Genomic DNA, 23,936 nt, shown 5'->3' on the forward strand with positions numbered 1-23,936 from the left:
CGTTGTCCTCCGACGATTTTGGGCCTCACGGCCCAGTAGGTACTGTTTTCTTTTATTTTAGTTTTTAGAAATTAGTTAAAAAGAATAGTAATAATTTTTATCCCATCATTAAATTAATAAAAAAATACTTCTCAATTTTATACATTATCTAAAAAAATATTTAAAAAATCAATAATACTCTTACAACTGAGCATTATATTTTAAAAAAATATTAGATTTTCCATGGTTATAAAATACATTTAGTAAAAATATTTTTTTAGATATTTTTTAAAAGTTGAAAGATATTATTAAAATTAAAAATTAATTTTTGAAGAAAAATATTAATAGTCTGTTTTAAAAACAAATAATTAAAAGCACCTTTAAATTTCTTTAAGAAATTCAAAAAAAAAAATACTCTTATCATTAATATACTAACAAAATATTTAGTATCGCGTTTAAAAAACACTCATAAATTTTAAAAAATAACACTAATACCCTTAAGATTTAAAAAAACAAATAAGTAAAAATTGTAGAGATAATCTATTAGGTGTAGATAGACATTTTTTTGTCGATAATTTTACAATAAAATTTTTATTTTGTTTATAAAAGGTAAGAATGTAAATGCTATTTTAAAAATTGTCGAGGTATTTGTCACTTGTCACGTTTTCAATAAAAATAATATTTTTGTTTTAAAACAAAATATCCAAAATTAATAGTAAATATATGTTTTTTTTGAATATTTGTTTAAACTTTTAATTATATTATTAAAATTTGTTAAAGCGGTGAGAATTTATTTATTTAGGTAAATAAAAACAAATAATTTGAGCTGAATCAATGAAATTATGGAAGAAAAAGGCAGGAAATTTTAATGTGTTCTGCCGTCTGCGACTTGTGTCAAAGGTGTGTTGTCAAGAACAGAGAGGGTAAAACGAGACCGAAAGAAAGAGGGGCGAAGTAATTGCTTAAATTTCTGCTGCTCCAGATGCATACACATGGTGATGAAGCAAGGGAAGACGTCAAAGAGACCTCTTAATATCGTCTGGGACAAACTTCTGGGCTGTAAAGACGACGAGCCGACACCTGATTTAGTCATTCAGCCCACCATCACGACTTTGAATTACCTTGAAATGGACTCCGATCGGCAGTATGTTGTAAGGGAAGAATACCAAAAGCTTAGCGATGTCGAACTGGAAGATAAGATTCGCAGAATGAAGCAATTCTATGATAGTTGGGCTTGCAAGTTGCCAGACAAGGGGGAAAAGTATCTTCGCATTCTGGAGCTGTCTGAGAAAGAGAAGGAATCCAGAAAGCTCCGTCGAGTTGAAAAGGTATTCCTGTTACGTTTTGATTCCCTCCCTTCGAGTCATTAGCAAGTGTTAATTACTCGATTTATTTCTGTTTCTTGTGAAAACTGGAAAATGGGCGATTGTTTATGTTAGATTTTACTGTTTTCTGCATAATTTGGGAGAATTTTGTATGTTCGGACTCAATTTCGCGTCTGATCATCAAGATTTTCACGGAGCGTACTGCGCTGTTGCATATCAGTTAAACTCCCTCTTTTGGAACTCATGTTTATTGGTCAGTACTTCAGTCGTTCGTAATAAAGAGGGCTATCTTGCGAAGACTTTTCATTATTATGATCGAACGGTATAACTAAAGGAGGGAAAGCCTCCCAACTACAGACGAGTTAAGAAAAATTCTCCAGTTGGAAGAGGTAGAAGAGTGAAAGTGCTGACAAATCTCTTTTGAGCAAGAACTCGACAAAAGATGCTGCAGATAACATCCAACTTTTTGCCCATTCACGTTCTAAAAAATTTACAAGTCTTGTTCTTCTCTGACCATGTTCTTCTGCGAGATGGCATCACCAACACCGAGCTACCATTTTGTGACCTTTAGCACTTTTATAGAGTGATCTCTATATTGGTGTGACGAAAGGTGGGTACACGAATGAATCAATACTACTTACAAATGAGGTTGATCATGAGGATAGGATGGTTGAGAAAAACTTACAAGAATTGAAGTTTGTACCCTACTAACAAGGTGCACCTTTTTTTGTGACTAATTCATAAAAGTTCCAAAGTTAAACGTGATTTACTTGGAGTAATTCTATGTTGACTGACCTCATGCTTGGAGGCATGTGAATGTGGACAAATTATGCTGAAAGGACTCGTGTTGGTCTATGGGGATAGTCTTCATTTTTAGGACTTCAAGACAAGTTGGTAATGTGGTCATATCACAGGAAATGCAGGAGAAAGTCGGGACTACCAAGTATCGTATATAGATTCTAAATTCTAATTTGAATCCTAGGAATGATGCGTCACAATTGGTTCCTCAATTCTATACTATGACACAACCTTCACTTTCTTCGTGAATTTGTGCTTCCAAATGGCATTTCCTACTTTAGCTATGAGGGGTTAGAAATCCAAATGATCCAATGAGGGCATTTGTTTAGAAGTCCCACTTTTGGCTACAAGTACCAATCATAACCTCATGTCTAAAAACACTGGTAGTGAACATCTCCACGTTAAAGTTTAATTGAACCACTCCTCAAATTCCAAATCATTCGAGTTCTTTTGTAGACTGTAGACCCACAAGCCTTGCATCTTAATTATCAATTTCAACTTTGAGATCTGGTATTGAATTTATGAGGAAACAAGTATTAGGGAGAGGTAGAAAAAGATGTTCAAGACCAAAAATATTTAAAGAGGATACATTTTAGTGTGTTTGCCATATAAATTTCTGTAACTTCTCAATTTACTTCAGTGCTCTACACAAAACAAATATTTGTAACTCTTTTATATACTTTCAGTCCACGACATAATCCTTGTATATATATCTTAAATTATCTGAACAGACAGATTGCAACAATAATGCCTTTGGTCAAGAGCTATCAATTTTGGCAGACTGTGGTAATCAGAGACCAAGATGTAATAATAGGTTATCACCCAAAGTAAAACAGAAGGGTCAAACATCATCCAGACAGCAGCCATTCAAATCTGTCAACAATCTTTTTACTGATGTAGATAAAGAAGTTTTTCCAGTTGCCGCCAATAGTAAAAGTCTCGATCAGTTTGATTTTCATGTCAGTGAAAGGCAGCCTGACTGTTTTGGGAAGTAAGTTCTAATTTAACCACCCTTCTTTGATTACTTTTCAAGTTTTCCCCACCGTTATCTCAATGCAGTTGTGATGTAGATACAGGAAGCTGTCTTGAGAGGGCAGTTTTTCATTTATTTCCTTGTAAACTATACCAGTTTATGCTAGACAAGAATTACTACAGCGTTAGAGATGGTTGGACGTGTAGATTTTATTTACGTTCTTTGATTGTTTCAGCACTTTATCCTTGCATATAGATTAGCTTAAATGGTATCTTATCTCTAGCATGCAATTAACTTGAATCCAGGACTTAGATGTTAATATTGATGAATATTCATGTCCTGAACTTGGAAGATGTTGATGGATATTTGTAAAAAAGAAAACATTGGAAACAATGAAAATTCACAAAAATTATATAAGTTAATTAACAAAACTTAAACAGCTATTCAAATAAGCGATAAAACAGTACTCTCAAGTTTCAAGTCTCAACACTTCTCTATGAATGCTTTGTTTCTTACTGAAAAAAATCCTTATAATCCACTTGTAGCCATTTAAAGTTATTCAAATTATAGAAAGAAATTTCGCCAAAGAATTGAAGAAAATGTTAAAACTTTTAAATAAAATGGAGTGTTTAGTTAGAATCTTCCTTTGGAATGGTAGTAGCAGTCATTTGGCGAAATGGGGTTGGCCTCTTTGCATTTTCTGGATGTGGTTTGGGGATAGACTCTTTTGAACAAAGTAACGACACTATTCTATTAGTGGCCAAGGAAATTCACACAAGAAGAAGAGGTTTTGTGGAAATGGGTGACTGCTAGTATATCTATATGACAATATGTGAATTTTTCTTTCTTATCTGTGAATGTCCAAGCTAGCTTGTGTGCACCATGACTATTATCATGAGACAACTACTTGAGCCTACTACATTTGGTTGCCAAGAAAATTTGTAGACTATTTAATCCTAAGTAAGTGGCCACTATGAACTGAACCTTATCCTTCTAAGCCCTTCATTGTTTCCATGGTCTTTAATGATCACTAGGACAATCATGAAGATGATTGACATTATGTGGATTGTATCACAAGCTATGCCCAATGCAGCTTTTTATCTCTTTCTTCCTCTTTGTTCTTTACATTATTTTAGACTATAGTCCATTTGGTGTGTGTTTATTACTGGTTAGCTGTCCCATGCTAAGAATTGGGGACAGGAAAACATTTTCTATCTAATGGCTAGATCAAAATCAGAGGCTGTTACATGTGTTTCTTTAAACCCATGGTCCTTTTATCTTGCAACCATGCCTCCATCCCTCCTATACAGCATTATAGACATTTCTTCAGGATTCCATCTGTTTCCGCAGTATGTTTGTGATACATGTTATGCTCTCGTGTATTAGATGTATTTTTTAGTTTTAGTTTTAGGAATCTCTCATTGCTTCTTCTTGTTATTGTTACTATCTTTTTAAAGAAACAGTATTTCATTGATAGAATAAAAGAGACAATCTGAGATAAAAGTCTCCCTATCTCAAAGTAGTCACAGAAAGACTCTGAATTGGAAGTAATGGAAGGAGGAGAGCAACTACCAAAAGCTTTTAAGCAAAAACTCCAAAAAAGAGCTACGAGATCTGTAGTTTCCAAATCCCATTACTAAGTCCTCTTCAACCCTCTACCGTTTATGATCCATGGATATGTGATGTGGTAATCTTAGCCATTTGAATCTAAGAACCCTCATAAACGTTGTGGACATGCAAACCCCTAGTTCACAAATGCTAAAACCCCCAATTCAATTTGATTTCATTCTAAAGAATTGCAACACTTGGGAATTTGATTTAACAACCTTATTGAAGAATAAGACCATTAGATCTAAATATCAAAGAACCTCAAAACGATAAGGAATAACCCAAAGGGAAAGTAAGATTCGGATTACCTTGTTGATCGAATATCTTAAGGTAAGAAAACTTATTTGAAATTTGAATCGCTCTACAAGCAAGATTGATTAAGTCAAACTGGAATGATTTAAGCATGCAATCTAAACTACATAGAACTGCAAAAAAAACTTAGCCTTTGGCTAAAAGAAAGCACAAAAAGACAACCTATATGGTTTTATATAGCCTCAAAATAAAAAATAAATAAAAAACTCCTTGACCTTTCATGAGACATTTCAAGAGTTGTAACTTTCATACTTCATGACCATAATTAGCCACTATATAAATATAACCTTAAAGTAAATAAAAAGTCTTAAAATATATTAACGAAAAACATCATAACTCTAAATTATCATCCACCCAAAATTTGTAACCATCTAAAAATAAATGAAGCTCATCTTCCTTGAAATTCATATTACATGATTAAGATGTCTTGGTTGATATGATATCAATGTGGAAGCTTGATAAGGGAGGATCTTTCACTGGGTTAACACCCCTTCTTTTGCTGGGAGAGGTATTGAAAGGGAGATTTACATGGCATTCTGGAAATATATTTACCCTGAATTGTTAAAGCTTCTCCTATGGGAGCTTAGTCACACATGCCTCAACACCTCAGGCCGCCATCACTGAAGATGCCCATGGCTGACCATTTCTCCAAGTTGGTTCCATGTATCACACAATAAAACTTGAGCTTATGTCCTATTCTCTTGCTCTTATACAAGCAAACTCTGGAGCTGTCTCCTCACAGCTTTTGGATGATCAATGGTTCCACCAATGATGCTTCGTCATGGTTGATTATGATTCTGTCATTCAAAATGGCCAAGAAGATCCTATGGCTGCATTTCTGTCGTGCCCTTATCTGGTGCCTATAGAAAGAGAAATGGCAGAATTTTAAGAACAAGGAGAACACGACAGAAGCCCTCGCCGATTTCTTATCTTTTTTTACCGTTTCTTGGTGGAAAAACATTTCTCCCTTTTAGTAACTATAGCTTTACTTATCTTGCAACCAACTGGAGAAGCCCTTTGTAATTTCTTTGGATGGGGTTTTCTTCGTATTTTGTATATTTCATATCATCAATGAAATTGTTTCCTATAAAAAATCCCATTACTAGGTCTTTTCGCACCCTGATTTTGTTTCTTCTCTCCAACCCAATTTCCAACAAAACTGCCCTTACAGCATTGAGCTGAGGCACAACATTTTGATCTTCCTCTTGAAGGCCAAAATAGAAAATGAATAAAATTAAACAAGCATCCAGTTGAGCTAAAAAAATATAAAATATTAGCTTATCCAACTGACGTTCTTAAAAATGTCTCATCTCACATTCGACCTAAATAATCAAATAACCTTTTATAAATTCTCAGTTCTTTTTTTTTTTTTTTTTTTTTTTTTTTTTGGATTGCATTAGCCTTTCCACATTTATGTGCTTACATTATTTTGGCCTCTTCTTTGCAGGAAGGATGCTTCTGAAGTTCAGCATTCAGATACTCCGATGCCTCAAAAGGTATGTTTTGAATGTTACCTGTTGTTAGGTTTCTATTTTTCATCCTTGCGGCTTGGATGCATAAGGCAAGATGTAACCGTTTGTTATAGTAATCTTATCACATCTCAACATAAAAGTTTGGTATAGAGCTTGGTGGGTGGTTTTATCTCTCTCTTTTATGGCAGCATTTGTTTCATGGCGTTTGTGCTGCCCTTGCGTTGGTTAGTTATGTATGTTCTGTTCTTTATGATACTTTCTTCATCCAACAGGGACAGACCATTGTAGTTGTAGACGAGGAGGAAGCTTTGGCAATGAAAATACCAGAAGATGATGATAAATGGTAAATTGATGTGCTTGTTTCATGAGTCCATTGACATACAGATTCGCTTTGACAGCTTTTGAATTCAAGCTTTGACTTACATTTTTTGTGGAACTTTTCAGCATGAAAGAGGCCAAGATCTACTACCCATCGAGGTATACAACACTTCTCCATATTATTAATGCTAAAGTATCTTCGTTTTGAATTTGCGATTCTCTATGAAAGTGGTTTTTTATTATATATTCTGCTAACTGTTGGCAGGGATGATCCAGAATCCGTTGAAATTTGTTTTGAGGACATAAAGTGTCTTGATCCAGAGAGTTATTTGACATCAACGATCATGAACTTTTATATTCGGTTAGTGTTGCCCTATTTGGACTTATTGGAAGTAATTAGATGTACTTGATGTATGACTCATTGTACTCCAAATTGTTTTCTTGTCCTCTTTGAACTTTTATACATTGTTATTACAAAGACTCATGGGGTAGTTCCCTTTTCTTCTTGAAAAAAGTTTTTGTTGTTTTGGCTGGAACTTGAACTGTATGATTATTTAATTATGCTGATATAAGAATAATCCAGTTCTATTGAAAATATTCAATCACCAAGATTAACTCTGATTGGAAGCTTTTGTGTAAGTTTATCTTGTTGTAGTGTTGAAGGGTCTATATTTTATGCTTTTATCACGTAAAGACTAAAGAGCCTTATTTGTAGTTTCATGGCTGTTTCAATGTTTGATTGTACCTGGGAGGGCTGACAATAATAATAATAATAATAATAATAATCGTAGAAAGTTGACCGTCTGTAACTTTTCAATCTTGATGAAAAGTTTATGTTTCTTGTAAAAAAGGATTTGAAGTTTTATTTGCCTGTTATTTACGCAGGATTTCATTGCTATCTTCTGTTTTCCCCTTAATTTTTTAAAGATTTTTTAGTTTAAATTTTAGGTATTGATGCATTTTTGTGCTCCATGTGCAACTTTCCATCTTATGCAGGTATTTACAACAGCATGCATTTTCAACAAATAAGGTGATATGCAATTATCACTTTTTTAATACATATTTTTATGAAAAGCTGAAGGAGGCTGTTTCAAACAAGGTAGCCTATGAACTGTTTTCGAGGGTGTTTCAATACTTTTATTAAGTTGTTATTCGGCTGTTATGCATACTTTTCTATTCACAGTTGGCTATATATAACCACTGTTGTTTTGATCATCGATAACAATTCATAATTTGTATTTCCTCCTGCAAGCTATCTTTGACTTTGAATATTGTGACATGTTAAGGGGAAGGATAGAGATAAGTTTTTCGTCAAGTTCAGAAGATGGTGGAAGGGCGTTAATATATTTCAGAAAGCATATGTACTGATTCCAATTCATGAGGAGTAAGTTCCTATGGTAACTCTTTTATATCTAGATGTGCAATAACTTGTCTCTTTGAGTTAAATGGCTCTATCAGGCTATGCTATTATTAAATTAGCAGTTCTCTTAGCACGAACAGTTTCCATTGTGAGTGTTTTGAAGAATCTCATCATGTTGATCATTGATTGTGCTATTAATTTCCTGTAGCTCTTACATTGTCTATGGCTTTTCAATTACTCCTGTTACTAACCCGCAAGTTTAAATTCAGATGCCTTGATTATCTAGGATATCAAATATTGTATGCATTTTTGTGTCGTTCTGGTAACGTTTTTTTCTCTAAAATATCCTCTCTCACCCAGATTTTTTATTTTATCTTTTGGTTTCTGATGTGTTCAGTCTCCACTGGAGTTTGGTGATTATATGTTTTCCACAGAAGGAAGATGAATCTGGAACCATTATACTTCATTTGGATTCACTGGGACTACACTCTAGCAGATCAATTTTCGATAACATTAAGAGGTATGTATGTCAGCCCCTTTATGACAACAATCAAAATTCTTTCATCCATTTCTGGAAGTTTTTCTTTATCAACTACGTTGGTGAAATCTATTTTACTGCCTATTGTTTTCTGGAACTTGTGTTGAAAGTTGTTGGTGGGGAGTCCCACATCGACTAATTAAGGGGTTGATCATGGGTTTATAAGTAAGAAATACATCTCCATTGGTATGAAGCCTTTTGGGGAAGCCCAAAGCAAAGTTATGAGAGCTTATGCTCAAAGTGGATAATATCAAACCATTGTGGAGAGTCGTGGTTCCTAATATGTTATCAGAGTCATGCCCATAACTTAGCCATGTCAATTAAATCTTCAAATGTCGAACAAAGTTGGTACCTCGAAAGTGTAGTCAAAAGTGACTCAAGTGTTGAATAAATAGTGTACTTTGATCGAGGGCTCCCGAGAAAGGAGTCGAGACTCAATTAAGGGGAGACTTGGCTTCATAGGCCTTAGGGGAGGCTCTATAGTGTATTTGTTCAAGGGGAGGATTTTTTAGGATGGTTGGTGGGGAGTCCCACATAGGCTAATTAAGGAGCTAATCATGAGTTTATAAGTAAGGAACACATCTCCATTAGTATGAGGCCTTTTGGGGAAGCCCAAAACAAAGTCATCCAAGCTTATGCTCAAAGTGGACAAATATCATACCATTGTGGAGAGTCGTGGTTCCTAACATACTGTTCAGACATTCTTGAGAGAACAATTAAGATCTAATTGCATAAAATGTTATCTGTAGTTTTATAAAAGAGGAATGGTGCTACTTGGATCAAGAAGTTGCTGATTCAGATCCTCCAATGCCATATAGAATATGGAAAAATATCTCTCGAAGAATTGAAGAGAAAATAATCGAGGTAGTCTCCTTACTCTTCTGAGTTACATTTTCTGTGTATTTTACAAACCTATAAATGGTAGTAATTTATTCAGATTTATTAACCTCTACGTGTATTATGTAAACCTATGGGAACCAAAAATTGAAAGAGAACTAACAGAAAATAGTATTTATGACTGTCTATCACCAGGTTCCACAGCAAAAGAACGATTATGACTGCGGTCTCTTTGTTCTATACTTCATAGAGCGTTTCATTGAAGAGGCTCCTGATAGGCTAAAAAGGAAGGACTTGGATATGGTATTTATGATTGTGAATTAATTTTATATATTAACTATGTTCCTGGCTTGATGTGATGGGCTCATATATTCTCAGTTTGGCAAGCGGTGGTTCAAATCCAAGGAAGCTTCCAGCTTGAGGACGAGGATAAGATGTCTGCTCAAAGCAGAGTTCCAAGATATGAAAATGCGATGCCTGTCAGGTTCTGTGGGGAGCTCTTCCTCAGATGACGCTCCAAAACAATGACTTGGAAGATCTTTGTATGTTTCAAGTAATAGTTCACTTGGAAGCGGGCGGGCGGGCGGGCGGGCGGGCGGGCTGTGCTATCCAGTATCGTGTCTGGCTAGTGAAGTTAAAGCTAGTGTCTGGCTAGTGAAGTTGAAGCATCTCACTGCTCTCGTCCTAGCAACTAACCGCACTTGGGTATGATTTCTTAACAAATTCAGATAAGTGTCTGCAATAAGTTGAAATTCAATGGTGGGTTGTTAGGGTCACATCACAACACCAAGAAATCAAATTAGACGAACTAGAAAAACTTATCACTTGGCTTGATTTCCTAGGACATGAGGAACATACCCAAGGCTTAGGCTTTCGACCATTGCATGCAGTGGGGACTTGGAGGTAATCTGTCCATAGGATAGCTCTGTTGGTTTGTCCTGTGAGTGACTGCTCTTACCCTCCTTGCATGACGCCTATTGAATATTTTTATGGAGTAAAAAGTGTATTTAGCTAAATGGAACGTACACGCCTTAGTGGCTTTTAGGTATATTTGAGAGTAATTTTGAATGATTAAAAATATGTTTCAAAGTAATTTGAATCATTTCAAAAGCACTCTCAAACATACTCTTAATTATTCCATTCTCATCCCTTTCTCATTTGATTGCGTGTTCCACTCTTCGATGGCATCCTACAGATGGGCTGCAGAGTTATGTGAGAATCTGCTGCAGACTTTGCATATATCCCTTTGTTTAAGGTAAGGTTTGTAAATTTGAGTACAAGAACAGCCTACTGTTTTGACATTTCATATACCTTGAACATGGATATTTCTTAATATATCTTTTAAATTTGTGAGATTTCTCTGTCTAAGGTGAAACTCCTCTCTTGTGAAATATCTTTTTGATATATTTATTTAGAATCCATCAATTTAAATTAGTCAGTATCTCCTCAACACTACATTCAAACTAATTGTGATAATGATGTATTTTAAAGTTAACAAAATTGTTCAATTCTAAACGAAAACAGGTGATGTAAATGAGCTACACAACAAAGTAGAAAGAAGGAATTTTGTATTGATTCAGTATACAAAAATGTAAGAACCAACAGTACAATGATGACATTGGGATAACTAAACTAAGATGATCTAACAAAAGATTGAAGTTAAGATACATTCATTTTTTAAAGGCAAATTTTCACCCAGAGATTTCGTGCACGAAGTCGAGGCCACCAAACCTCCCAGGTACGAGGCTTCTGAGGTCGATCCCAGCGCTGATACACCAAAATGCTCAACTCTAGTCCCTGCACTCCAAAAATATATATATTGATCTTCTGTAATAAAAAGAACAGCAAGAGTAGAAAAGAAAAATGATTCCACAACTATTCCATTCCCATAAGGTGAACTTTTAGCCGAAAATCTCATTCAATCATGAGTCGGATTGTTCGTCATCGACATAACAATGAGAACCGAATACCAATCTCAATCTCAATACCACATGACAACAGTGCACACAGGTTTAAACATTACAAATAGATTATGAATAGCAATGGCTGGCAACTTAAATTGACTAAGAAAACCATCCAGCTAGTGTCCAACAAATGTGAAATAATAGAACAAATTTTAGTGCCATGGAATCGAATTTTAGCAGAATGAACAAAATCCAGAAACACATAGTCCAAAAGGGCAGGAGGTGTCGGAAAGAAAGGAAATAGGCTAAAGCATAAAAATTGGCAAGAACACAATGGTGATGACCATCTAAAAGATATTGGCAAAACCATTAGGTTGATTATATCTGAGATTTGGTCATTACCACAAAAGGAAGAACCATCATTAGGCTTCCACCTTTGCAATGGATTTACGAGATCATCAATATGAGATCATCAATAAATGTGGAGCAATGGATTTACGAACAGAAAAGCTACCATTGAAACCTTCCAAAGCTTAATTCAAATGAAGTCCTATGACAGCTAAGGTAGCTCATAAAAACAACAGAAATGACCAGAAATGAAGTCCTATGACAGCTAAAGTTGCATTCAAATACTAAAGGTCAAGAAACTCGAAAAATCTCATACAAAGAGTTATCAAGACATCATAGGTCAGCAGAAACCCGAATTTAACAAGTATTCGACCCTCACTACAGAACTATCTAAAAAAATGTATCATGCTGGAGGGTAAACATGAATTAGCATAGCCTATTAAAAGTTGAGAACTTTCAAAAAGTAAAACACCAAGGTAAAGAGATTTACTAACCAATACTTTATCAGTCCATCCCAGCCGCACGTTGCTACTTTACTTTGCTCCAATGGATGCCACTCACACCCAATGCATACACCTTCGTGACACTTGAGAGTTCTGAATACCTTGCAGGATTTCCAGTCCCAAAACCAGCATTTTCCCTCACCATCACCCGACATAACAAAACGCCCATCTGGTGAAAAATTAACCTGACAAGCATATCCTGCCACAATGTGCCCAGCAAACCTCTTTTTCTTGTTCAGCTGAAATCTCTCCCTGGTGCTATAAATAAGAATTTGATTGTCTAAACTCTGTGCTGCGAGCCAATTCGTATTGGGGTGTACAGAAATGGAGGGCATGGAGTGCATATGAGGCTCACTAATATACTTAATAACAACAGGAATTCCAAATTCCCAAACACGGAGCGACTTGTCATCGCTTGACGTGACAAACCTCCTATTATTGTCTACAAATGTAATGGTATTCACCGCTCCTAAATGTTGATCGTACTCTTGCGTAATCTGTCCCGTGTTCATATCCCACTGAACGATTTTCTTATCACTCATCCCTGCCAGCAAAATATTCTGCTTATCATCATCAGGATTAAGCTTAACTACATAAGGAATTTTCCCGGTGGAGAAGGTTGATATCACTTGCCCTGTTTCTGTATCCCAATACTTAATCTTTTTATCATATCCAGCAGTCAAAAACTTAGACCCATCATTACAAAATGAAATATCTCGAACTGCTTGAGAGTGACCCATGTAGGTTCTCATACATTTACCAGAATTAAACACATCCCATATCTTTACCTTGGTATCCATACCAGCTGAAAGAATCAAATGGCCATGTTTAGGGAAGAATCTAATAGCAGATACACCCTTTGTGTGCCCGCTCCATGTATGCACCAATCTTTTCGGAATATAGCAATGATCATTTGTGGCCTTGGCATCCTTCGGGGGTGCAATCCAAGATCTACCCTGATAGTCCCTTTCCTCTTTACCATGAAAAGTACTCTTGTCCGCTGTAACTTCTCCCTTCTCAGAACCTTTCTCTTCACCTTTCTTCTTTGCGTACTCTTCTGCATATTTCTTCTGCTCCTCCGTCAGCTCGGTTTCCAGACCTTCCTTCTTCCCAGACCATGGACTCTTCCTGTTCTTCATCAACCACACATCACTCGCTGGATTATCTACTTCAGCCAGATTCAAGTCCTCTTCCACATCCTCATTTTCACTCACTTCTTTCTTTTTCTCAATCTTCCGCTTCTTTTGCTCATGCTGTGGAATGTTATACACAGAGATGGCATCATTCTTCTGCAAAGCTTCCATGTCCCCAATGTAATTGTTTCCAGCAGAAGCTGATGGGTCAGCAGCATATCCATACTTATGGAAAGTGTTGTACTGTTCATCGAAGACAAATGGCTCAATGGACGCATCCTCCACGAAGCCTAGCTTGTGGTTTCGCATGCCCTGTGCAATGCCATCCTTGGCATATGGATGTGATGGGCCGTAAATGGGCGCCCAGAGTTGGTCGTAAGTGGGGTTGAAGGCAACGAGATGTTGAGTTGGGTCTATCGGCTTTGAGAGGGTCTGGTTGGCGTTGGCCACCGTGAGGGCTAACATTGTATCATCAACCTTGGGCGCCGAGGTTTTGGCGGGGAGGAGCCTAGGCGGAGAAGCTTCTGGTGAAGACGCAACCTGCTCGGGGCTTCCGTCTTCATTATTTTGATCTGTGTACGACTGGAGAAGATCCATAAACCTGATTTACACTCTGTACGACTCGAAACCGAATTGATTTCCCGTTCCACAGCTCAGACCGAATCTTCCTGGAACTGAACCAACAAAAATCTAAGAGTACTATTTCTTTAAACCCTATTTCAGTCTCACAATTCTTCCCAAACCAAACCTTTTCCCCCCTCTTCTGTAGCCAAGGAAGAGATTCAAAGGTCGAACCTTAGCCGACAAATAGATTAATAAAAAGATGAATCAGAAGAAGAGATGAGGATTCCACCCGATCATGTTCACTTACCTCATGCTCTAGGGTTTTAGCATTGCAAGATGAGATCAAATCAAGGCAAACTGATCGAAATGAACCCAAACAATATGCCAAAATTAGATTTGAGAGAAAATCAAAGAAATCTTCACAAATGTCTTAGAAGACAAACTCTCAGGTGTCCATTCTGAGCATAAAGTCTCGTGACTTTGCTTTATACTTTCTCAGGATGCCTCATACCAATAAAGAGAGTATTATTTGTTTATAAACTTATGATCATTCCCTAAATTAGCGGGACTTTCATCATCCAGCACTATGTATTTTTTAAACCCTTATCTAACTTAAAATCAAATTATCATAAATTATGAATTTAAAATAAAAATAAATAAATTTCAAAATCTGTAGTATTTATATTATGATATTATTTTATGAAATATGAAGAATCCAACGAGGTAATGGCAATGGACCAAACTGGGTCCAGGCCTGCTTCAAAGTCTATGGACTTATCCTCGACTTTAGAAGCCCACATGGTTTTGGAGGCCCACGGCCCACGGCCCACTATTGATGTGGGCCTTGAAACGCAGGCTGCCACGTGTTACCGTTTGGCTCCAGAATCTAGAACACTCTACTGCTGGGACAGGGACGTACAATACCCAGTTTGTGCGGACACTGGCAGTGGCAATTAGAAAAGGCGCAATTTAGCGCCAACGAGATAAGCCGTAGAGGGAGTCTCTGTAGAAATTGTGAATTGAAGAAAAATATGGAAGCGACTCTCGCGTCCACACTTTCGCAACTCAAATCTCCTTGCCAGTTTCTCTCTTCCAAATTGTGGCCTTCATTTTCCCTTACTTCCTGGGGAAGTAAACGGAAGACGATTAGGTACGCTCCGGCAACGGCGAGTTCGCCGGCTTCTCGCATTCGTCTCAGAGTGTTCGCCAATTCGCAATCGGCGCCTGCTTCTGCCGGGACGTCCGAAGTGTCGTCGGTGCCTTCGGAAATGAAGGCGTGGGTGTACGGTGAGTATGGAGGCGTCGATGTGTTGAAATTTGATAGCAGTGTATCGGTGCCTGAAGTGAAGGAGGATCAGGTTCTGATTAAGGTCGTTGCGGCGGCGCTTAACCCTGTCGATGCTAAAAGGAGGCAGGGGAAGTTCAAGGCCACGGATTCTCCTCTTCCGGTAACCTTCTTCACCGACTCTTTAAGTTTTTGTTTATACATTTTGTTGTCGGCCTGCTCGCTGCGAAAATACCGTCCTCCAGTTCCCGGTGATACTATTAGTGGCTTTGGGAAATAGAATTTAGGTTTTTTTTAAAAAGCCATTGAACTTTCTCTGCGTTCAATTCATATAATATAATATATTATATTATACATTTTAATTTAACAAAAAATTAATTGAGTGAATATTCTGAAGTATATTTGTTGAAGTTTCTATACTTTTTAATATAAACATGCATCTTAAAAGCTAAAATTCAAAATATGGATACTATTATTTTGCAGATCTTTAATTCGAAAACAATTTTTAAGAACACATTTGCTAAACTCAGAGAATCCGAAAACATAAAACAAAATCGAGATGATTTATATCATTCTCTTAGTTACAATTTTTGAAAACTTATCTTTCTACTGATAGATTTGCGTCCCTTTTAGATGTATGAGAGAGGAATTGTAAGAATATTTTGAATTTTAAAATAGGCCTTCAAATTTTACAATCCTCATCCATAAATTATGATGAGCTTCTTCCAGTTTGGCAAGTCTTATTAAATAAAATCGTTCTCAAAATGAAACTATTTTAGTTGTGGGTTAATTTGGAAGTCTTTTTTTTCTTTTTTTTTTTTGGTATTTAATCAAATATGTGGATCATTTGCATGTCTGTTTCTAGAATGGCTTATTTCGTGTATGCAAATAAAGACTGATAGAATGAAACAAATTATAGATTTAAATAACAGTAAAGATCTTATATATTTTTAACATAGGAATGTTGAATCCTGGAATTCACAGGACAGAAGGATATAAATTGTTAGTTTACATCAATTTAATTCATTGCACCTTAATTCAAACTATAGTTTCTTGCTACATTATTGTTTATTTATATTAAAAGTTGACAGTTTGATTGTTCGTCTCCCACGATTGTTGAACTAAAAAAATTTAAATTAAAATGGTTGCAAATTCTAAACAAAATGGGATAAATTCAATTTGAAACGGCTTTTATGTCATTGTAGCTATGAGATTGAATGAAGGTGTTTCGGATTGTGTGCAGACAGTTCCAGGATATGATGTAGCAGGTGTGGTGGTGAAGGTGGGAAGTCAGGTAAAGGAGCTAAAAGAAGGGGACGAAGTATATGGCAACATCAACGAGAAAGCCCTCGATGGCCCCAGACAGTTCGGTTCTCTTGCAGAGTACACTGCTGTAGAGGAAAAATTATTAGCCTTAAAACCCAAGAATATTGATTTTGTTCAGGCCGCTGGGTTGCCTCTGGCTATTGAAACAGCCTACGAAGGTCTGGTAAGAACCAACTTTTCTGCTGGCAAATCAATTCTCGTTCTCAACGGTGCTGGTGGAGTTGGAAGCCTAGTCATTCAGGTTATATTTCTCACACTTTCGCATGAATAATTAACTATCTCCGCAAGTTATCTCTGCTGTTTTGCTTAATGGAACGGAAATCTGGGACTTGTTTCTGCTACAGATAGCAAAACATGTATTTGGAGCTTCAAAAGTTGCAGCCACTTCGAGCACTGGAAAGTTAGAGTTCTTGAAAAGTTTGGGTGTGGATTTAGCCATTGATTATACCAAGGAGAACATCGAAGATTTGGCCGAAAAATTTGATGTAGTCTTCGATGCAGTTGGTGAGGATTTGTAGGATTTGAGTCATTTAACCATTGATATTAGGTTGTTCTTAGACTGTTTCTCAAATGACAGGGCAGTGTGATAAGGCGGTGAAAGTAGTGAAAGAAGGTGGCAGCGTCGTGGCGCTGACAGGCGCTGTGACAGAGCCTGGTTTCAGATTTGTGGTCACTTCAGATGGAGCTGTTCTGAAGAAACTGAACCCATTCCTGGAAAACGGGAAGGTGAAGCCGATCGTGGACCCAAAAGGACCTTTTCCATTCTCTAAGGTCGCAGAGGCCTTCTCATATGTTGAAAGCAGCCGAGCCACTGGAAAAGTAGTCATACATCCAATCCCATGAGGGTACTAATCTGTGGGATCTTTGAGAAACCTTTCCCTTCTTTACTCTGAAATGGGCTCTGTAACTATTGGAAGTATCTCAGCATGGATTGACATTAAAAGGATCTTATTGCACCGTTAAAAGAGAATGAAGCAAGCCATTTCATTATGGTTATTGTCTGTAATATTACAAAAGTGATGGGGATATCCCCATTACAGGAAACACTTCCAAGACAAAGAGAAACAAAAGGAAAATGAAGAAAAAACTCTTATTTTGGAGGGGAAGATAGTTGCGCAGATCATCCTTGCAAGTATAAATAAGTGCTTCCTTAGCCTCATATACTATGACAGCAGCAGAATACAGACACATTGCTGAAAGAGAAGAAACTAAAAAATAATTGGTCGACCGAGTTTGATTATCGTCGTCGACCAGGAGGTATTGTATGGTATTTTCAGACAACTAGAGAAGGAGAAATATTAAAGTCAAGATTCCACAGCTCAAAATCTCCAGAGACAAAGTTGTAATGAGCACCCCTTATGAACAGTTGCTTGTTGATGACAGCTTCTCTTACAAAAGGGTATGTCAGCAAGTTTCCAAGGGAAACATTCACAGCTTCCTGCAAGGTATCAATGATTGTTATTACATACAACGAATGGTTTGTGTTTGTTACTTGAATTGACTTGTTATTTTACCTTCTCGCAGTTTGTGCATTTGTCTTCAAAGCTCAAGTCGGTGAAACCTAATTGGACCTTAGCTTTGGCAGGAGTGCATATTTTCACCCAGTTCTCGATGAACTCACTGTAAGTTAAAAAGGAACTGTGTTACTTTTTTGCTTAAACAAACACCCACCAAGCCACATCTTCCTCTTGGAATCAATCAATCAACCTGAGATTCTTTGTTCTTTCATGGTAAACTTTAGAAAGAGGCAAGTTTTTGCAGGAACAGAGAGCAGAGAGGTAAAAAAAAAATGGGTTTTAGAATGTAGGATCTTGGAAAAGAGCGGTAACTTCACTTCTCTTATCAAGGCAGAGAGAGATAAGGAAAAGTGGGATCCAAATGGAGGGATTCCCACAAAGTTGAAAGGGGGAAAAGGGTGATCTGTAAAGTAAAGACAAAAGGATGTACTTATCATAAAGCAGTGAACAGTAAAATGCAGAATTTTGAGTAGCAATTTGTAAACAATGTCCCTTCATCACAACTTTTCTGACAACTTTAGAGATACATAAATAAAGACAGAGCTTCCTCCAAGAATATGGTACCACCAGAGTGGAAAGCTTAAAGGGCTTTTATTGGTAAAGAGAGTTCCTCTGTGATTCATCCACCACTCCCATTAAATGCCATCCCTAAACTACCCCCTTACTTTACCCACCATCACATGGGATGAACTCACCTTAATCCTAATCCCATCTCTACCCTTTTTATATTTATGTTCTTTTACAAGTGGGTCAAAAAAAATTTGTTCTTTTACAAGTGGGTCAAAAATAAACTAACTTTTAAGCAAAACTTTAAACTAATTATAAAAAAAGTACTTTATTTTTTAAACACCTTTTAAACTTTTAAAAGTTTTAATAATTTTTATTTTCAAATTTGGTTAAAAAAGATATTTTTAACTTTCAAAAATATCTTTGAAATTTCAAAGTAACATTTCTAGAAGTGTTCACAGAGATAAATTTTTTTTTTTTTATAAAAGTGAATGCTGATGTTGAAATTTTATGGGCATTTCAAAAAAAAGAAAAAAACTAATAATAAAAGGTATTTTTCTTTTCTTTTTTTTTTTTTTTTTGTAAATGGAAGGGTATTGATGACACTTTTTAAATTTCATTTTTTTAAAATTATTAAAGTATTTTTTAAATCATCTAAAACTAGTAGGAAATAATAATTTTTATATAACAAAATTTTAAAACTATCACATAGATCTAAATCAATAAATATAAAAAAATTATTGAATAGAACATGAGAGAAAGAAAGAGAAATTGCCTGGAAAGAGTTCCATCGGTTGGGATGGACATGAGGCCCTTAATGCCACCGCAGCAGCTATGTCCAATCACCACTATATTCTCCACCTAAAATTAATTAAATTCGTAACTTTTAATGAAAATCATGATTGAGAATACAAGAAAATGGGAGATCATTAAAATATTTATTAACATATATTATATAATAAGTATATATTACCCACCTTGAGATGCAATATAGCATATTCAATTGCAGCCCCCGTCCCAGAATATTTAGTCTACAACCAAATTAAAAAAAAAAATAATGATAAGTTGTAAATTAATTATAATAATAATAATAATAATAATAATAATTGGATAAGAACGAGGGCGAAAAAAATAATAATATATTTAAAATGTTTAAAGGAAATAAATGGAGAGTGAGATGGCAAACCGTGTCAAATGGTGGGACCATGCTGGCGATGTTTCGGACCACAAAGGCCTCCCCAGGTTGGAAATTCAGTATGTGCGAAGGGCAAACTCGGGAATCCGAACACGCAAATACCAAAAACTGCAATTTACACGTGGATCTCTCTTAGTGGCTGCTTTTCTTTTTTGGCTTTTCATTCAACACCTTATCTAACCCCGCACAATAATTGCGGCGGTGCCCTTATCATAGCCCCTCAAGAAATTATTATTTACATTTATCCCCCAGATTCTTTCTGAAATTACAAATCCTTACCTTCGGGCTCTGCCCTTTCGCTAGTTGACCAAACAGATCAGGATTCGTCCTGGGAAACCAAAACAACAACAACAACCCCCGTTATTATTATTTATTATTTATTATTTAATGTAAAATTCCATTAAAAAAAAAAAAAACGTACTCGAATTTGGATTTCTTGAAATGGGTGAACCCGGTTTTGATCCTATCCACAGCGTCGAACCCATCAGACTCGGCGGTGGACCCGGCCAACTCGGCTGTTATTTGCCGGATCCTTACGGCGGCGGCCTCCTGAAGATTGGCTTTCTCACTACACCACGACATATAAAACGGAAATGAATTCGGGTCGGTCCTGAATTAGCGGCGGCGGAAAAAACAAAAAACAGAAAACAAACGGAATTGGAGATGGATCCGTTACCTGAGAAGCTTTGTCAGTCCGGCAATCGCTTCCTCGTACGATTCTTCCGCCATGTCTTCCTGTTCATAAAAATTAATAAAAACGGCGTCGGTGGATCCAGATGATCATTTCTTAAAATTAAAATTAAAAAAAAAATTCCAAATATCCAAAAATTAAAAAGAACCTTTGAAATTGTGTGGGAAAATCTGGGGATCGTTAATGTTGTTGGGAAGGGAGATTAAAGAAGAAGCAAAAGCTATACGAAGCTGTTGAAGAAAGATCAATATATATAATGGAAGTGGTGATGAATAAAAAGAAATTAATTACCCAATTGCTATTTTTTTTTTTTTTTTTTTTTTTTTTTTTTAGATAATGGGAAAATGACGTTGGAAAAAGTCTCCTACTTTTTTAATTTTCAAGTCACCTTCTTTTGGCTTCTTCCAAACTATAATAATTATAAATTAAAAAAAAAAACAGAAATTATAATTTCTAAAATTATCATGATTTTAACGGCTGTGATTGCGATATAGAATGAATCAACGGCTGTGATTTCCGATTAGAATTTGAGGATTGTAGGGAAGAAAAAGAAAGTGGTGGTGGAGAGTCAACTTCGATGGCGTCAATACGCGTGGCCTTGATTGACGAGTCAACTAATATACCCGTTGGATGATTGACACGTGGTCACATTGTAAAACGTTGTCATTAATAAAATAAAATATACGATAATACCTTACCAATTATACATTTAAATATATTTTTTAATTAAAAAGTTTTGTTTTTATTATATAAATTCATAAAATTGTCAAAGATTGGGGGCCATTTTGGAATTTCTCAAACATAGCTCTAGTTTTCTTCAAAGGTCACGGTATTGGAAGGGAGAGAAGACCATTAATAAAGAGAATAAAAAGAATTGGACCGTATAAATTTATTATAATACAACAATTTTAATATTTATTCTTATTTTATTCGAATTAAAGAAATGCCAAATTACCATTTTAGTCTAATTGGTTATGACTTTTTTTTTTAATTTAAATTAGAAATAAAGTTATATTATATGGAGCACATGATGATATTTTTAATTTTTAATTTTTAATTTTTAATTTTTAATTAGTCAATTTGAAGCGAGTTTAGAGGTGAAATATATTAATTTTTATTTTAAATATAGATGGTTCCTTTCCACTATTAGAATCAAACTAAAAATAGAAAATAATTATTATTATTATTATTACTCTAATTCTATTCATAGATTTTTTTTTTTATTCGGGTGGTTTAAAGCTTTGAACTTTTCAGTTACAACATATTTCAATTATTTATCATTTAATCTTTAATATATTTAAATGGTCAATTTTCCGTTTCTTTTTTTTTTTTATTATTATTATTATTTCGACCAAAACAACCATTCATTATTCAATTCAAAGAATGGTAAAAACGCCTCTTAATTAAATTTATTTATTTATTTATTTATTAAAAAAAATATACCAAATATTTTTTAAATTACTATTAATCTATACTTAACTAAAAACAAGATATCAACTACCGTGGACAGTAAAAAAGCAGTTTTAGATGAAAAATGGGTGAGAAGTAGAAATATTTTTTCAATTTGATAAATGAAGTTGGGGACGGAAAATGGAGAAGGACAGGGGTCAGATTTCTTCCTATATAAAACCGAATATTTTATAAATATAATTACGCGTAGATTATCAAGTTTAAAGTTAATATTAGATTTTAATTTTTAAAAAACGAGATGATATATATTAGATTTTTGTAAAAAAAATTATAAATGAGAATAGGAATTAAATTTTCTTTTTTCTTGAAAAGAATAATAACAAAATTACGGTTTTTTTTTTTTCCAAATCATTTATTAAACCTACTTAAATAGCATAATACTCTCATAAATTTAGTACTAAAAATAAAATTAAAAAAGGAATAATTTGAAAAATGTAAACACATAAAATAATTACATTAATTTCTTTAGAATATAGAATAAAACTTTAGCAAGTAACAATATAGTTTTTATATACTCTAAAATGTATAATAACTCAACCCCCATTAATATTATACTAATTTAAAAGTATGGAGAGTAATGCGTACCGTAACCTTGGAGGAGCAGCAGAGCATGCAAGTCTTAAAGCTGGGGGCCATTACTGCAATGAGGCGGTTGTGGTTGCCTGGTTGGTGGAAGAAAGGTGGTGGAAATGGCGGACAAGGAAAGGAGAAGGAGAAGATGAAGAGGAAGATTGGGAGATTGGGAGATTGGCAAAGGAAAGCGATGGATGAGGTCTGAATTACAATTTGGATTACCCATCCTTCCCTTCCTAACTCTTATCCTCCACCAAACATTCCCTTTTTTTTTTTTTTTTTTTTTTTTTTTAATTTAGTTTGAAAAAAAAAAATGGTTGTTTATTAATTTTTAATATTGTACTAGACATGAGACATTAAGTAATATTATGTTAAAATTAATTAATTTTTGTAATAGGATATATATATATATATATATGAATAAATAAACAAATAAATATGATTTAACAGAGGGCTAAAAATTTCTGCTCAAAAGGCCCATTATACTGCTTCTGTACGGCAGATACGATTTCCGTTTATTCATTTCACTTTCCGTTCTGTTTCTCGCGTAATGCCGTTCGTGATAATACGACGCCGTTTCCCCTTTTCCCCTTTTTTCTCCCTTTTCCGTCGACGAACCACTTCTCAGAAACAGAAACGTTTCCTTCCCGTCGCTGTTGCTCCGGGGAATCTTGTCTCCGAACCGCCACAGTTTCGAGAACCCCGTTGAATAGCTCTTCTTCCGCAGCTCCGGCGCCGCCGTCGTTGAAGCTTTAGTCCGATCCTCTGTCGAACTAATGTAGTTCTCTTCCATCAATTGCTTCTTTAACTTTAACTGGGGTCGAACCGGCGTCGTTTCCTCTTTTACCTGGAAACCGCCGTCGGCTAAGATCCGTTGATCAAAGATGGGAAATACGGGGCGGATCTGGCCGTTATCGAAGGCATCTGGATTTAGACAGACAAAAGAAAAATCGTCGATAGTATCTTCTTGTAATCGCGGTTTTGGGCTAAATTCCTCGGCTTCTGCCATCGATCTTTTCCGATTTTTGGAAGTAATTAATTAATGGGGGATTTGAACATGGGAATGGGGATTGCGATTAAATAGTGGATAATCGCAGGTGGAATGGACGGGGAAGACGAGGAAAGGAGGCGAAGCCGCGTAATTGTAAGGTATTAAATCAATATTTGTATTAAAGAGATATTATTTGTATTAAAAAAATTACCGTATCATTCTTATTATTAGAGGAGAAATTTGATTGAATATTGAACAGACACCAGGGTACAAGGTGTTCATATGACTTGAAAACTCAGATTACCCGTATGAGATCCTATATAGGTTGTAGAAGTGAATGAAACATTTTTTGTAAGGATGTGAAACCATTCAAAAATCGTGAAGCTGACACCTATATGTAACGGGTCCA

General features: G+C 35.5%; 5 protein-coding genes across 8 annotated transcripts; 2 read left to right on the forward strand and 3 right to left on the reverse strand.

The window, feature by feature from the left end:
* The first annotated feature begins 814 nt into the window (after positions 1-814).
* LOC111809709 (ubiquitin-like-specific protease 1D) lies at positions 815-10,875 on the forward strand. 3 transcript variants are annotated; one of them, XR_002817285.2, is made up of 13 exons: positions 815-1,307; positions 2,834-3,093; positions 6,443-6,491; positions 6,740-6,810; positions 6,912-6,944; positions 7,051-7,146; positions 7,782-7,884; positions 8,072-8,169; positions 8,543-8,665; positions 9,433-9,547; positions 9,716-9,823; positions 9,899-10,225; positions 10,363-10,875. XR_002817285.2 is itself a non-coding variant. In XM_023696103.2 (12 exons), the coding sequence occupies exons 1-12, from the start codon at positions 972-974 to the stop codon at positions 10,046-10,048; spliced, it is 1,542 nt and encodes a 513-aa protein (XP_023551871.2). In that variant the 5' UTR covers positions 815-971; the 3' UTR covers positions 10,049-10,875. The 3 variants fall into 3 exon arrangements, 1 of the variants encoding a protein (XP_023551871.2); XR_002817286.2 differs by having other exon boundaries at positions 10,716-10,875; XM_023696103.2 differs by having other exon boundaries at positions 9,899-10,875.
* Positions 10,876-11,071: 196 nt separating this feature from the next.
* On the reverse strand, positions 11,072-14,409 carry LOC111806849 (uncharacterized). The gene is made up of 2 exons (XM_023692352.2): positions 12,267-14,409; positions 11,072-11,317 (listed from the first exon to the last, which is right to left on the reverse strand). The coding sequence occupies exons 1-2, from the start codon at positions 14,003-14,005 to the stop codon at positions 11,311-11,313; spliced, it is 1,746 nt and encodes a 581-aa protein (XP_023548120.2). The 5' UTR covers positions 14,006-14,409; the 3' UTR covers positions 11,072-11,310.
* Positions 14,410-14,916: 507 nt separating this feature from the next.
* On the forward strand, positions 14,917-17,573 carry AOR (Oxidoreductase, zinc-binding dehydrogenase family protein). The gene is made up of 4 exons (XM_023687589.2): positions 14,917-15,420; positions 16,501-16,824; positions 16,928-17,087; positions 17,161-17,573. The coding sequence occupies exons 1-4, from the start codon at positions 15,004-15,006 to the stop codon at positions 17,424-17,426; spliced, it is 1,167 nt and encodes a 388-aa protein (XP_023543357.2). The 5' UTR covers positions 14,917-15,003; the 3' UTR covers positions 17,427-17,573.
* Positions 17,549-22,730, reverse strand: LOC111803266 (carbonic anhydrase 2). Of its 2 annotated transcripts, none has more exons than XM_023687599.2 (9): positions 22,549-22,730; positions 20,479-20,537; positions 20,224-20,370; positions 20,082-20,130; positions 19,794-19,910; positions 19,585-19,638; positions 19,383-19,468; positions 18,098-18,203; positions 17,549-18,021 (listed from the first exon to the last, which is right to left on the reverse strand). In XM_023687599.2, the coding sequence occupies exons 1-9, from the start codon at positions 22,597-22,599 to the stop codon at positions 17,857-17,859; spliced, it is 834 nt and encodes a 277-aa protein (XP_023543367.2). In that variant the 5' UTR covers positions 22,600-22,730; the 3' UTR covers positions 17,549-17,856. The 2 variants fall into 2 exon arrangements, with proteins under 2 accessions (XP_023543367.2, XP_023543374.2); XM_023687606.2 differs by lacking the exon at positions 22,549-22,730 and adding an exon at positions 20,642-20,789.
* A 260-nt stretch (positions 22,731-22,990) lies between these two features.
* LOC111809342 (uncharacterized) lies at positions 22,991-23,545 on the reverse strand. The gene has a single exon (XM_023695789.2). It carries the CDS (start codon positions 23,543-23,545, stop codon positions 22,991-22,993), a length of 555 nt encoding a protein of 184 aa, XP_023551557.2.
* Between the last annotated feature and the right edge of the window lie 391 nt (positions 23,546-23,936).

This window comes from Cucurbita pepo, chromosome 1 (genome assembly GCF_057944985.1).
Source record: "Cucurbita pepo subsp. pepo isolate OVF chromosome 1, ASM5794498v1, whole genome shotgun sequence".
Lineage (NCBI taxonomy): Eukaryota > Viridiplantae > Streptophyta > Magnoliopsida > Cucurbitales > Cucurbitaceae > Cucurbita > Cucurbita pepo.